We start from the raw sequence: 15179 nt of genomic DNA, 5'->3' as shown, positions 1-15179 counted from the left end.
GAGCTGGAAATGAAGTCCCTAATTTGCTGATCGTCATATGATGCACTAAAGCCTTAAACTTTTCATCTGTTATACATAATTTTATATACTATGTACATACATATATATATTTAATTTTTTGATTGCTTCTCCGTTTCATTGTTGTACAGACAGTTTCGAGTTAAATCTCATTCGCAGATTTACAATGGCCAAAAACATGTGGCCGGACTTACTGTCTATGAAGCATACATACATACATATATATATGTATGTACATATATATATAACATACATATATATATGTATGTATGTATGTGTTTTTTCTTCTATCCCATTCCCAATATGTCATACTGAAATTTTCCAAAAATATTCTCACGCGCATAACAGAAAAACTCAACAAAGACACCGTGTCGCCAGATTGGGTGTAAATTTCACACACAACGAAGATGGAGGACATAAGCGTTCTCCTCATCTTCTGGTCACCATATGTGCCATTCGTCGACGTCGTCGATACCGCCGCCGACTGTGCAATTTCTATGAAAAATCGCAAGAGTCAGGCCGACGCCTTTGAAGGTCGGCTCCGTATGGCCATGTGTTGGGATGGCTTAAGAAAGCCATGTGTTACATTTCCAAACGCCTAGCAACCACTTCCTGTTGGAAGTCGCACTTGATGACTGCTGCTGTTGTGAGCAATCCTTTGACTTCCACCAAATTCAGTGCGTTTACATTCAGTACGTTTACATATGTGTTTTTGGATATGTCTTTAAACTAATTGCCTTCCAAACCATCGGCAAAGCGAGAAAAAAAGGCTCAAGTTGATCTGATATCAAAATAATTCCTTACCAATAAGTATACCAATTTTGGATAGTATCCTCTCATCATTAAAATATTGCATCAAAATCTTGCGACGTATGACAAAATAAAGTCAGTCATGCCAAACACGTGACAAAATGTACCATACAGAACAAGGGTCGATTTCATCTCACTACACTCTTCACTCCTTCAGCACTCTTAACAGAACACTCGCTATCCTCGTGACGTCACATGGATGAACATGTGCGCATTACGACAATCAACAACGGGAATACGAATGTGAATTACGTATGTCCTTATCAAATCAACAATAAGAGCAGCTTATTCCGACATGGCACAGTCCTTGTTGGTGGTGGCAAAAAAATGTGAAAAGTATCTATTATGGATCAGTTCTTTTACCTGATTGACTTAATTTTATTTCACTATGGTTAAATATGACTAGACAGAGTCGAGAACAGTTTTAATGTGCTGTCCGCAGTCTGGCGATTTAGTATTTGCAACAACAGTGCAATTGCATTGCAAAATTAACTGTGTAAATTCTGAGAAGTGGGCCCTACCTGTTTGGATGGGTAACACTGAAAAATCTATCAATCGAAGTGCTGGAAATATGCTGACAATTAGTGAAAGCAGACTGAAAGCAATTAGCGTTTGCAGCGTGGGCAAACGCACAAGCGACGCTCAGTCTATGTATGTGGATGTGACAGGTAGAAAATATGAACTGGGAATTGCCTTTTAAAAATTATGAATCTAAGTACATCAAAACTAGATGCATGGCAGCTTGGTATCAAATTAGGCAATCGATGCCTAAGGAAGCCAAATCAATTAGGGGAACTTTAGGTACTGCGAGATGAAGTTAATCAAAAATACCTTTAGTAATTCTAGCTGGGATGTCGGTAGCAAACAAAAAAAAAAAACTCTTGATTTTTCACAAGGGACGATCAAATTTCGCCGACACGTACAAGAAACGAAACAACTGGAGCCCCAGCCAGACCTGATGACTGGGTTATCCTTGAACTTGAAGTTTGACAAAAATTAAAAGAAAAGGAACGCAAAGGACTGAAAAGTTGGCGATGGCATGTGCGGGTTGCGTCTCAAACGATGAGCTGACTAAACAGGTTAACCGACCAGCAGTCCAATCGAAGGCCCTAAAACGTAAGTCATCATTCAAAAAGTATTGCATCCACAGACTCATACATCTGCTAAAAACTGTTTGTCGAAGGAATTGGGCAGACGGGAACCAGAGAGCACACAAACGTGGAGAGACCTCAAACGATTCCGGCCCGGTCTCCGTCTTCAACTCCTTCTGTTTCTGTCGCGGTGCCATACTTGGACAGGTTTTGTTTCGCTTTTTCTGCCGCTGCTTAAGAAGGCATGATCATACGAAATTTAAACATTTTCCTAGAAATCGCCTTTATACCTAGAATTCACGAGGAGCAGAGCATATAGGGCTGAAGGATGTGCCATATTACGTTTTCATAAGTATTATACAAATTCAAAGCCTTTCATTAAAGCGTTTAACAAGTAACCTTAGTTAGGAAACACTATCAACCATGTACATACATTTGTCTTGTCTTTTTTCTCATGACTGGGTCACTCGTAAATTAAAACCACTAACGCTGCACACGCTTTCATCTTCAAACACACTAGTGACGCAGTATTACTGAAATACCTTATCTCTGGAAAAGGAGTATACACTAGCGAATCAGTCAGAAGGTTGACTCTTAAATTTTCACATGTATGTATGTACATATGTACATACCTAATTATGTATTTAAGCACTTTGAACTTTACCTATAAATTCATGTCCTGTAAAATGTGGTAGTAATCGAATCATTTGTAGCGTATATGAGTTTCGGCCAAAATTCATATCGGCTGGCCCATATCATCAGCATACAATATACCTGACCTGTTGCATGTACTGTGCGCTTATCACGAGTGGAGTGGCACTTTATGGCGATTGTGTCGCCACCGAATACCGGCTACAGACCAAAACACTGCAACGACCGCTACCTTTGATACCTTTTGATATTCCACTCTTTGCTCCTTGTTGTTGCAACTCGTTTATTGGCATTGGTAAAATGTTAATGAATAGCCGGTTTCAGGCCAGGCAGAGGCCCTTAGATTCAGGGCGTCAGAGCGTTCTCTTTGGAATCTTGGATATGCACAGCATATTGGTTTCGTGTCACTTAATTTGCATTACTTTCATCCTGTTTTCCTGTGAGTATTTGTATGGCTCTAGAAGATTTCTGTTCATTTAATCACGTTCAGCAATTGTTGAAAAATTGTTGTTGAAAATTATAGAAAATTCGTTAAAACACAACTAGACTTAATTCTTTACTCTATATTCTGGATAGTCTATTCTCCATGACCGTGGTCATCTTTTACACGCAGACAATGCCATCGCATTGTTTCCATATTTGGATCGATCGATTGGATCATCGCTGGTCTGTGGGGGCGCATAAATCCACACAATTTAATCTTTATTCCTTTTTTTTTTTTTGTTTTCAAGAATAACGTCTATTGCATGCGGAATTCATTTCACTTGTGTGAACAACCAAAAGACAACAACGATGACGACCCAACAACAACTGAAACTCAAACTCGTTTGCATGGGCCAGGGGCCAGACCCCATACCAAAGGATTCCAGACATCTTGCCAGTGCCAGTTGTGCCTTAAAATCTGCACGTCTTTCGTCTGTCTGTCGCTGGCGTCTATTTGCTGTGAACATAAAAGAGTGGAGCACATACCCAATCGCGGTTGGGGGAAAAATGTGACACAACTGGCGCCGCAGCAGCATCAGCAGACAAAGCGGTTGCTCCGTGTTTACCCTTCCCATCAACATCTGACTTGGACTCTGAGTATGCATTGGTCTAAACTCAAGTGAAGTGGTGCCATTGCCGCATTGCCGCCGACCAATTCTTCTTTTGACGGTTCGGCTATTCAGCAATTTGCAAATCGCAAATCTAAACTGATTTTGTTTTGCCTTTTGAAAATAATATGTACATAAGCTATTTGATATCTACTATTTATCTAACACTGAGAAGTTAACCATCCATCCAGTGGATACATTTGTGCAATTAAGCATTTCTAGGAGTCGATATTTTTTTCTTTAGCTGGATGTTTATCAAATGGGATCAGATAGCATCAGATCAGGTATGTAGGTGTGTTTTCGTGATGAAAATCCCCGATTTTCTAAACCTAATTCATTCATAAAATTTAAGATACTCCAAATCGAACATGTTCGAACGAGGTTGGAAATCATTCCCATACCCTTTGCTAAAAAGGTTACATTCATTTTCGTGAAAAGTTTGCAATGCACAAAAAACGACAGAGAGATACAAATAAAATATAAATACATAATTGAAAATTGTCCAACTTCAGTTTATTGACTATATAAAATAAAGTTTAACAAGGGCATCCAAATGCATGTATGCCCAAAAATTTCTCTTTGTTCTGTATCTGCATTTGTGCAGCTGTATCTCACTTTGCCCCGAACGACGAGAAGTGAGCACTTTCCGAATCTGAACCGAACACAAGTTCCGAAGCACCGTGACACAACCCGGTTCGACCGCATGTTGTTTTTAGCATGAAGCCGGCCGCTAGATACTTTCAAAACGCAAGATACTTTCGTTCTGAACGGACGTGCCCTTTAGCTCTACGTATGGCCGGACCAAAGTGAATTAATTTTGAAATTCTAAAATAAGGAAATTTCTAAAAACAAAAAAAAAAAAATGTGTATTTGCTTAACTGAGTGAAGTGATTGGAAGCTCTTAGTGCATTTGTCCTCTAAAAATATAAGTGTGTATACAAATTAATAGATATCAATTAGGCTGTGATATCTTATCGGTTTTGGCAAGTGAAATTACACAAAAAAAGCACAACAGCAAAAAAAAAAAAAAAAAGAAAGAAAATCGTAGCGAAAAACGCTTCAATCGAATCATTTTGGATTACGCGTACTTCAAGAATGGAAACAAACCAACTCTACATGCAACTAAATGCAGCGGAGCTAGCAGCCATAATTATGAAAGGTGAGTGTTATTTAAAGTTATCTTATGATTTGATATTGGGTAAACAGCCTAAGCCCACCTGTTGTCAGGGGGAATTATGCAGAGTCGGCTGTTAATTGTTAACGTGGAACAGTACATATACATATGTGTATGGGGAAATATCAATAAATTGGCATCTGTTTTTTATATTGTTTGCCATTTTCTTTAGACCTGAAAACTTTAGATGCACATTGAACTCATTGATGGAAATTTGTTTCTGACGCCTTTATTATTGTGGGTCGCTAAGACTCCAACACCTATCGATTTTTGGTTGTTGGTAATATTTTTCCTTTAGCTTTTTCTCTAGTTTTGTTAATAAATTAATGGCTGCTAAAGTTAAGGGAATTGTGTCCAATATTTTTGTTATTACTTGAAATACTTTTCATCTCTGTAAAAGAGAGGTTTGAACAAAAACCAGCTGTTAGCATATTGGACAAAACGAACATTAACAATTAGCTTAATGTCCCCCACTAGTCATAAACATTTTGCCAGTCACTGTGCCCTTTCTTTTGACACTTTGCCTAGTTGTCTGAAATTAAAAAAATTCAGGAAAAAACAACTGAAAACAGCTGTGTGCAAGCTTCCAATGAAAAATCATATAAATTGGTCCTAACTGATGACAACAAATTTTATGATAGCACACCCAATTCGAGCAAGTCTCAATTCCCAACAGCAGCAGTTTTATCATAAACAGGAATCCCCGTTAGACTCGGAATGGCGGACAGGGTTAGAATGGGTAGGAGGCCGCCAAATGTCTGGCAATGGAGGCTCTGTGGCGCCCCAGCTATTTCTGTTACATCTGCGTCGGTTTTGTGACGCATATGTCAAAACGCCCACTCTCTGCACTAACGACATCAGGAAAGGGGAACGAGGTAAAGACAATGTCGCCAGACATATTGGCAATTTGTGCGTTGGTGGTGGTGGCATAGTTGGACTTCATTTGCCCTCGAGAGCGCTTGCAAACAAGGAGTTGCAGATACGCTCATCCACTTCGCATTTAATTTCACCCACAATGGTATGGATACAGTTGGAAAGCACTTAAATTTATGACCATAGAAACCAAAAGGAAAATCGCCAAAAAGACAAAAGCATACAAACCAACCAACCAAGGAACCAAACCAAAGAGGACATTGCAAAGCGTTTTTCAATTCATCCTTCTACTGACAAACAGCGATTCTATTATTATTCATGTATACATTATCATCATACATATTTGTATGTATGTATGTACACACATATGTAGATTTGTTTCATCAAATCCAAGTATCTGTAAATTGCTATTAGGTAAAATCGACTTTTTCGTTGGTTTGAAATTGAATCTTACCGATTTGGTATGGCGCCAACAATTTATCATAGCCATCCCTGGTTGCAACCTTGAAAGAGAGTTGTTGGTTGTACTATATAGTTCCAGAGATTCGAGGCAAATCAGCATTTAATCTGCCCTTATACCTCGTTGGCACTGTTACCGTCCGAAGGCATCGTGTCTCGTGGCAGCGGCTATCGTATAATATATTTCTTTGGCTTGTGGTTCACTCTTTCTCTCTCTCTTTGTTTTTCTCTCTATTTATCTGACACATATTGTTGGGGGTTTGAGATTCTTTGCCCAGGCGCCATCTGTTCTGGGCAAAAACGACAAAAACAAAAAAACGGAAAAATAACACCGATATCCCGATGCCTTAACAGTTGCTCTACGACTTGTCTGTTTCTCTTTCAAAGAGTTACAGTTCTTAAATAAAAACATTTGTGACCAGTGAAATGTTCAGGATGTGTACAACATATTATATCAGAGAAGTAGTGGCTATATGTTATTTCTTACCTAAACGGTGATACCCTGATTTCTGTCGTTGCTGTGATTGTTGTTTGTGCCTCGATTCATTCATAAAAATGTCGCGTCATTTTACTACAATTATACACAAGATCACAGTCTAATGTTTTACACCGATCGCCGATTTGTATTTGTATATGTTTGGTGATAAGGGGTCGCTTCCCACACACGGAATGCTGACTTGCTTCCCAGTGGACCAACGATAACCCCGGCTGACTTTTGGCGTGAATACGGGATTTTCTACTGTCTCGGACAGTTGGTGTGTGCCGCTTTTAAGTAGGTTTTAGCTGATTTTCTCATCGGGGTATTCATTCTTGGAAAGAAATGTCCATAACAGCCAAGTTACTTTGAATTTCCAATTAAAAATACCACCAAACGATTTGTGTGTCGAAGCTGCTTCCGATAGGTTAAAAGCCAAGTTTCTAATTCAACTCTGGGCGATTTACACGGCTACGTTCTACCTAGCTGCACTTGAAAATACAAGTATATTAAATGAATCCCTCAAAAAGTCGGCATTCGAGACAAGCAAACGAATTGCAACGGTATGGTACTGTTATGCCACCTGAACCAGACCTTTTCTTAACCTCACCTAATATTGGGGGTAGGACAACAATATTCCTTTCTGGCCATTATGAATCGGTGTCACACATACACTCAGACACCTTATAATTTATAGGTCTTTGTGGCAACTGTAGCTGTCGCCGGCGCGCTCACAGGTGTTTTGGCTTAGACGAGACCGACGTCGACGTTAAAGCAAACATTTGTCTAAATATAAATTATAACGCGGAGTACGAGGGCTAGAGTTGGTGCTGCTGCTGGTGGAGCTATTTGTATTTGTTCAGCCTGATTTCGAAACGCTGCAATGTCAGTCAGTTTCTGAATTTCGTTTCGTTGTTTGTCTGTCTAAAATTAGCAAAGATAGCAAAGTAATATGCTTATAAATAGTTGTGTCAACATGCAAAATCTACCAAGTCTACCATCAGTCACATGTGTCTGTGAGCGAGTGGTTAAGATAAACTGCTGCTTTTACTGATTATTTGCTAATATTCAGTATGTATGAAGGTGTAAATCGGGAATAAGCATTCTATTATATCTAGATTAACATGGGCAAAAAAGTATTTGTTTGTGACCCATTACATCTCTTCACCCTTGGATTGAGTTCACCTTGTTTTATCCTTCTCTGCAAACTTCTGTAGCTAAAGCCCTTTTAGCTTCAAAACATATGCTCGATATGTCTGTATGTACATACATACATACATGTATATTTCGTTGGGATATCATTTAATTACTGACCGGGTTGTTGGCTTCTACTTCTGGTGCAGTGGCTGCTGCTGAACTTGAACTGACGTTTTTCGCCAGACGCAAAATAAATAACGTACATTCAGCAAGTAAGCTGCGCTTAAACGTTTTTTAAATACCTGTGGAGGTCAGTGGTTGGTGGAACGAACAGAGCGAGGCTGGAAACAGGTTTCATTGTCATCATGATGCACGGTACATAATTTCAATTTGCATTTTTGGGAATTATTTATTTGGACTGAAATATGACACAATTGCCTGCCTTTTACATTTCGTAGTAGAAATGGAAATTGAGAGTGCACCAGGATGTTTATGCGAGAGGCTTGCTTCAAAAATGTGTTTACAAATCAACTTGATAGTCTCAATGGGGACAAATTTCCGCTCTTTGAATTATTTGATTTTTTTTTTTATGCATACAGACAAATACTATGTATTACAATGGCAGTCTGTCAAAAGGGTTTGACGTAGGTTCCGCGAAATCGGGGGTTTTTTTTTTAAATATGGCCAAAGCCAAAAATTGAAAAATGAAAACATAAGGAAACCGGTTCTTCAAAATATGTAGAAGACTTTTAATGTTTTGTCTTTTTCTGTATTTTTCAGATTCACCCAATTCGAATGACCGCGATGCGGGTTTTTGCTCCGCCAGTTCCGAAAGCGAAGGCGGAGACGATCTGACGGCGGAGCGAGCCTCAATGGAAGCTGAGACGGTGGAGCCAAAACCAATACCTCTTTTAGTGCGTAATAAACGCAAAAGCACGGAACCATCAAAACTTGTAGATGCAGCAATAACCACAAATCAATCCGCCTGCTGTGCTGCTACGGGTCCATTAAAAAAACGGATACGATATATCTCTTCAGCGGACTCAGCCGTAGTGCTGACGCCCCGCATTTCAGCGTCTCCCCCAGCCTAGCCCTAGCAGCAGCAGTAGTAGTCAGCCATCTCCAAATGTGTGGAATTCAAGCTCCAATCCCAGTCATTGCGAACCCCACGAAATTATGCCAAATCCGGCGCACATATTCGTTCGTCATCCCGGTGTGACCACATTTCATCGTTCTTTGAAAAAACAGCATCCAATTGACGAACAACAGGAACCGCTGGCCCTAGTGGCAAAGAAAACATTGGCGCCAACCGAAATAGGGACTATAAATGACCCGGTGATTCCAAAGAAGACATCATACAAAAAACTATCGCAATCGCCTACTCAAGAATTCGATGAGGAGGACATCTGCAAAATTGGTTCCGGTTCTGATATTTCCACATCCCGTCCACAACAGCGCAACTACAAAAATATGACCCGGGAACGCCGTATTGAGGCCAATGCCAGGGAACGTACCAGAGTACACACTATTTCCGCGGCGTACGAAACCTTACGGCACGCCGTTCCCGCATATGCCAGCTCCCAAAAGCTGTCAAAGCTATCTGTATTGCGTGTGGCCTGTTCGTATATATTAACACTTAGTCGCATGGCTGGCCAGGACTACAGTGCCGATCAGTCGGAGCCATCAATTGCAGAGTGTATTGACTCTGTCACCTCGACGATTCAAACTGAGGGCAAGGTCAAGAGGAAGAAGGATGATTAGATGTTCGTGCTCTTGTGTGTTTTTAAGACTTCTAACATGACTGAGTTACTGTTATAATAAGCTGTTGAGTTTTTTCTGTCATAAGGGGGGCGGGGGGGTGGATCTAGCCTAATTCGCTAGTTCCTAAAATGGCAGTCACTTGAGGTCACGATGTGGCCGAATAGCTTTAAAGGTTTTCAAAGCTTCCTTTTTTATGTAAATACCTACGTATAAATGAAAAATTCTGTAAATGTTATAATTTAAGTAATGGGGAAATAAAGACGCACATTAAAATAAAATTGATATTTTATAGAATGTTAATTAAGCGATGTGATCTTAAATTAAAGTCGCTTTTTAATGCAACAAAAAATTAATATAATGAAAATTCCTTTTGGAATTGACACTTAAGTAAAGCAACTTCTTTGGGCAGTACAAATTAAGAAACGCCAAATACCAGTAGATATGCAATTTGAATAAAAGACAATAACTGTTAATGATAAGAACAAGTCTCGCACTACACTATATTGAGAAACTGACAATAATACCTAGCTATTTCTATTTTACATAAAACATAGTCACTATGTATGTATATATGTATAAATAAATATAAGTAATGGATGGATGACATTTTATCAAAAAGTCAAAATCAGGAATAACCACAAGTCACTTTGTTAATATCAAGGATTTAAAAATAATCAAAATACTAGAAGCCTATGGAAAATCAAAGAAATATGTGAGCATTCAAGGATTTTATATACTAAGTCTTCTATGTGAATAAATATAATCCTTTGTGCTAAAATTATAATCTCATTGTTTGTAGGTATATAAGTTAAGTGCCATAAAATCAGAAAGCAAAAATACAAAATCTGACTGTAATATGAAACATAAGTCTTTGCTGTGGTATCGTTCTGGTACACCTTTCAGGGGAATGCGGCTGACCCATTAGTCACCTGGGTGCGTGCGTACTGAATTGTAGAAAAACTGTCATCAGGTTTGAAAGCCACGACGACGACATGTAGGGTAATTTATGTTTATACGTTAAATAATCTTATCGGTTTGGAACAAGCCATTTGCTGCTACAATGCTGTGCGAGGGAGCAAGGTGAATGGAGAAAAGACGAGCGATGAGGAGGGAGGGCGCGAGAACCCAATCGAAATTCAACAGGTGCGCACATAACGATATAACAACAGACGGCAAACGGGGTCGGTTCAAATGCACCGAGAGCTGTGGCTGTCATAAACGCGTTTTGGCACACCAAAGAGAGCATACTAGCGCCCACTTATCAGGTTCAGAAATAAATTTGTCAGCTAATCTAGCTGAACAGGCAAAAAGTGTTATGATATCGTCGTCACACACAGTTGGTTGCCAAAGTGCAAGTGCACCCATTAGTTTGATTCAATCCGTGCCACTATTCTTAGGTTTGTACGTACCATCTCGTTGACCCAGTGCAATAGCCAGATCAAATTACACCAGCTTCTGTAAATGCGATTGTAAACAGGTTATTTATTAAGTGGTAGAGGTTGTCATCTCTGACTGGAAACAATGATTTGAGACAGGTGCTAAGATTCGTCCATATCGAACAAATCTGTGATTATTTCATCCAAGTTTTCGCAAATACTGCTAATGGAAAATTGACTAAACAAAACTGTTTTTGTTCAAATCGCAGCCCCCATGATTCAGCAGCTTGACAGTTACGTACCAAAAAAGGTACATTTTCTGTTTTTCATAGTATATATCATCATCCCGTGTTTACAAATAAGTATACATGAATGTGTGAATGTATTCCTCTACTATATATGTATAATATTACGGATAGGTTATCGGCCAAATGATGAACGTCTGATGAATTGCACTTTTAAATCAAGAAGAAACCAAAGCAAAAAGTCTAGAATTTAAGGTAGACAATTGCAATTGTAATTTTTGTTTCTATTTTTGTATCCCTTCATTTTAATTAATTTTCCTATTTAAACAGCCTTCTAAAATAGTTTTTAAGACTAAAAGTATTTACAACACATTATATAACACTGCTTGGAGTAAACACATCGTCCACGTGATTGCAACCAATTTCTTTTAATTAACTTAGTTTGATTTTACATAAAAATGTTAAAGCGAATGTCAACTTTTAGTTTCATTTAAGCTATTGAGTTAGGAACTTTGCATAAAGTTTAGCTGATGTAATTAGGCCACTATATTGCGGCTTCACCACATGGTCAATACGTAGTAATTGTTCATTGTATTTAGTGTAAGTGCCAAGACAAGTTTTACCCTCTATTTCAATTTCATTTGATTCAATAACGACTAATAATGTTAATTTATGAATTTCAATTCAAAACATGCAACAATTTATATCCATTAATTATCTACCGAAGTGTCTTTAGGTAAGTTTACCTATAATGCAGTAAAAAATTTATTTTTGCTTTGTGTGCAATACGCGAGTTCATTGACTGGTACTAGTGCCCGTTCGTTAGCCATATGGCGGCACAGTTGTGATGATTCGATATATTTAGTGGATTGTCAACGTCTGGCCGATATATGGTTAAGTGCGTATGCGCAACAGTCAATGGACGAGACAAAGTTGGCGTTCCTCGACCACACCTAGCTCAAAGAATTTAGGGGATATTTGCCTCGACTGACATTCGCAATAACTTGGGTGTAAGGCTTAAAGTAAAATATTTTATGTAATCATCAAAATATCATTAAAAAATAATGAAATGAATTTCGCAGCAGCATTAAAAATGCAACAAAACAAATTAATTTTGTATTCCGTCAACGCGCGAAATGAAAAGAAAACCATTGCAAATGATCGAGGGAGAATGTTGCAAATTGCAAACGCAGCTTATTGATATTAATAAGATTTATAGTCATATTAAAATCATCCTTTTCATTCTTGCAGTACTTGGCTTGTGCCGAGATCAAGAACTTGTAGCAAGCAAAGGCCTTTATAAAAGCAAACAATTGGGAATTTGACTGATTGCATTTGAAACCTACCAAGTTGAAACAAAAGCCAAGTAAAATTTCAGATATATCGTTCTTCCTACACTGTATACTGGGCATGAAAGCCAAACATAGCATGCCAAGCCGCAAGATCACATGTTACGAAGAAGATGTTGACTTAGTAGTAGCAAGCCGAGAAATTATTGTACAAATGTTGATTCAAAAGGTGTCTAAAAATATATTCAACGCAGCCAATTGTACATGCTGTTTGAAATTAAGTTGAAATAACAGCAGACGTCTATTTCAAATATTGTCGCACCTGGTACAGGTGACTCTACCAAACGATATTTCGGGCCACAGGCACACTTGCGCGTGTGTCGCCTGCCATTAGACATTAGGCGGGGGTGGAAAACAAGTCATAGCAAGCCAGAGAGCAAAATAAATGCCATCAGCTTGGTATCACATGTCGAAAAACAAGCGGCTAACGTGATCTGTTCATCAGCCAAGCGTTTTCAAATTAACACAAGTGTTTCTGACTGGATCAATCTGATAATTAACCAAAAATTTACTAGTATCGCACACCTATAAAAATCTCAAATCTAAATATAGATGATCGAAATCATTTTGTGACACTGGTTGTTTTTATTGCAAAATGAGATCTAAACTTCAGTTTCATTTAAGATGATTTTTAGAAATCTGTCTCTTAATTTTTTCTTTTGCCTTATTTTATCTATCTAACACGTCGTTAAATATTTAACAATTGAAAAATATTTCCAGTCGATATATAAAAACTGACCACTTCGGATCACAAAGTTGACTTGAATCCTTAAAAAATTAGGAATTTGGAATTTAATGATCACATCTGAATTAACTTCTTCGTCGCAAGACCATCTTTTTTCTTTGAAAATTTATTTAAAATGTTTACGCCCCCAAAATTATATACTTCTGACAGAAACTTTCAGTGCGTGAGAGTATTTCAAACTAATTTTTGGGTAGCAAGCTTGAACACACATTCGACAGATATCCACAGATCGATTTTATTAGATGCAATCACGCTAAGTTAAAGGCTTATATACGTAAATCTAAAATACAACAGAATTAGAGTGTAAATGTTTAAAAACATGTAATTCCAAAATATGTATAACAAAATTGTTTATTATTTTATATAAACCCTCTTTGGAGGGTAAGTAAACTACGAATTATATATATCAGAGAATTATAACCAATAGATGTATATGAACTAAAGGTTATTTAGTTTCTTAAATATTCTGTTTAATATTATACGAGCTTCAATTTAATTTCATTGTAATGTCATTAGTTAACAAACAGATTATCTATAATATGACCTTTATTGACTATTAAAAAGCTGTTATTCAAGACGATGTTAATGTCTGGTGGAATATGGCGCCATTTATTAGCCACGTTCAACAATCATGTTGCCGTCGAATCGAATTTTTATTTTCCAACTCATGCGGCTTAACGGAGAGGGCTTACAATTAGCCAATTATGTTTGCGAATACAACACCTGGCACAGCTAATGGATTAAAAGTCAATCCACGCATTTTCAGATAATACACCTAGATACTTGTAAAGGGCTTCCTTGCTGAGCAATGCGAGCAATTCTTGCATTCTCTTTTTTCCTAAATTTATCAATTTGAACCATAACTGTTGTACCAGTCCATTTTAATTGCCATGGACTATTGGAGACAGTATTCTTGACAATCAGTATCTAAGAATCGGACGACACAAGTTTAACTAGGTTTTAGAGTGAAGTAAAGTCCAAAATGAGAGCAGTCAAACGTCACACAATCAAGGGACAGAGGCAGATTCAGGCAAACAACGTGGTCGCAATGAAATTATTGAAATATTTGCGTTGTATCTGGTACCAAATATAAGAATACAAAAAAACTGTTTAAAACTGACTATAAAACAAAAGGGAAAAGAACGAAAGAGACGCCGACGGCTGACGACTGGCGACGACAACACCGAAAAAGGATGCAGACGAACGATGTGCCCAACTACCATATAAAAATATGCAATCAGACGGGTGTAAGATTGATCTTGGGCGATATTCTGAGAAACCGAAAGCTTGTATTTGGTTGGCGTACCATTGGCTACCTTGTCCCTTAGTTAGGTGGACGAAGCCCATGCACCCATATTTACACACGTATGTACATACATACATATGTATACATACGATTGTTTAAGTGGTGCAGGATCAGTTTGCAAGTCTTCACAGAAGCCGCATTCGATATTGTCGAATTTTGGGTTGGCTGCCCTAGACATGCTCGAGTGCTCTCATTCGGTCCAAATTATTATGTTTGTGGTTGAGGAATTCGATCGACTATTTTATATCCCTAACCCTATGTTTAGATTTCTATTTAATTTGATGGAAAGAATTGAAACCATGTTTAAAATGTATCACCTATAATACGTCCTTGCATTGTATGTATACAATGCATACTAAAGAGTATTGCCACTTTATAAGAGCGTAATTGTTTGTGACAATGCTGGTTTCGTCTCAACCGCCACTCGAGGGTCCTGAATTCATTGGATTAACACATGTACCGTGTACGACGTACAGTGGATACCGAATGATTGATTTTGCCAGTTTTTTGCCACTATGTAGTGTGAGTATCAAATCACATATAAATACAAGAACACATGTATGTGTACCGAAGCTGGGTATACACCTACATATTGTATATAGACATTGTTATATACAC

At 38.1% G+C, this 15179-nt stretch overlaps 1 protein-coding gene across 2 annotated transcripts; it reads left to right on the top strand.

Annotated features, from left to right (window-relative positions):
• The first annotated feature begins 4471 nt into the window (after positions 1 to 4471).
• On the top strand, positions 4472 to 10366 carry net. Of its 2 annotated transcripts, XM_068295179.1 has the most exons (3): positions 4472 to 4820; positions 8560 to 8869; positions 8934 to 10366. In XM_068295179.1, the coding sequence occupies exons 1-3, from the start codon at positions 4757 to 4759 to the stop codon at positions 9538 to 9540; spliced, it is 981 nt and encodes a 326-aa protein (XP_068151280.1). In that variant the 5' UTR covers positions 4472 to 4756; the 3' UTR covers positions 9541 to 10366. The 2 variants fall into 2 exon arrangements, 1 of the variants encoding a protein (XP_068151280.1); XR_011033054.1 differs by lacking the exons at positions 4472 to 4820; positions 8934 to 10366 and adding an exon at positions 7615 to 7713 and having other exon boundaries at positions 8560 to 8641.
• The last annotated feature ends 4813 nt before the right edge of the window (positions 10367 to 15179 follow it).

Source organism: Drosophila tropicalis, unplaced genomic scaffold (assembly GCF_018151085.1).
Source record: "Drosophila tropicalis isolate 14030-0801.00 unplaced genomic scaffold, ASM1815108v1 contig_845, whole genome shotgun sequence".
Taxonomy (NCBI): Eukaryota; Metazoa; Arthropoda; class Insecta; order Diptera; family Drosophilidae; genus Drosophila; species Drosophila tropicalis.
This window is presented reverse-complemented; position numbering and strand designations above follow the sequence as displayed.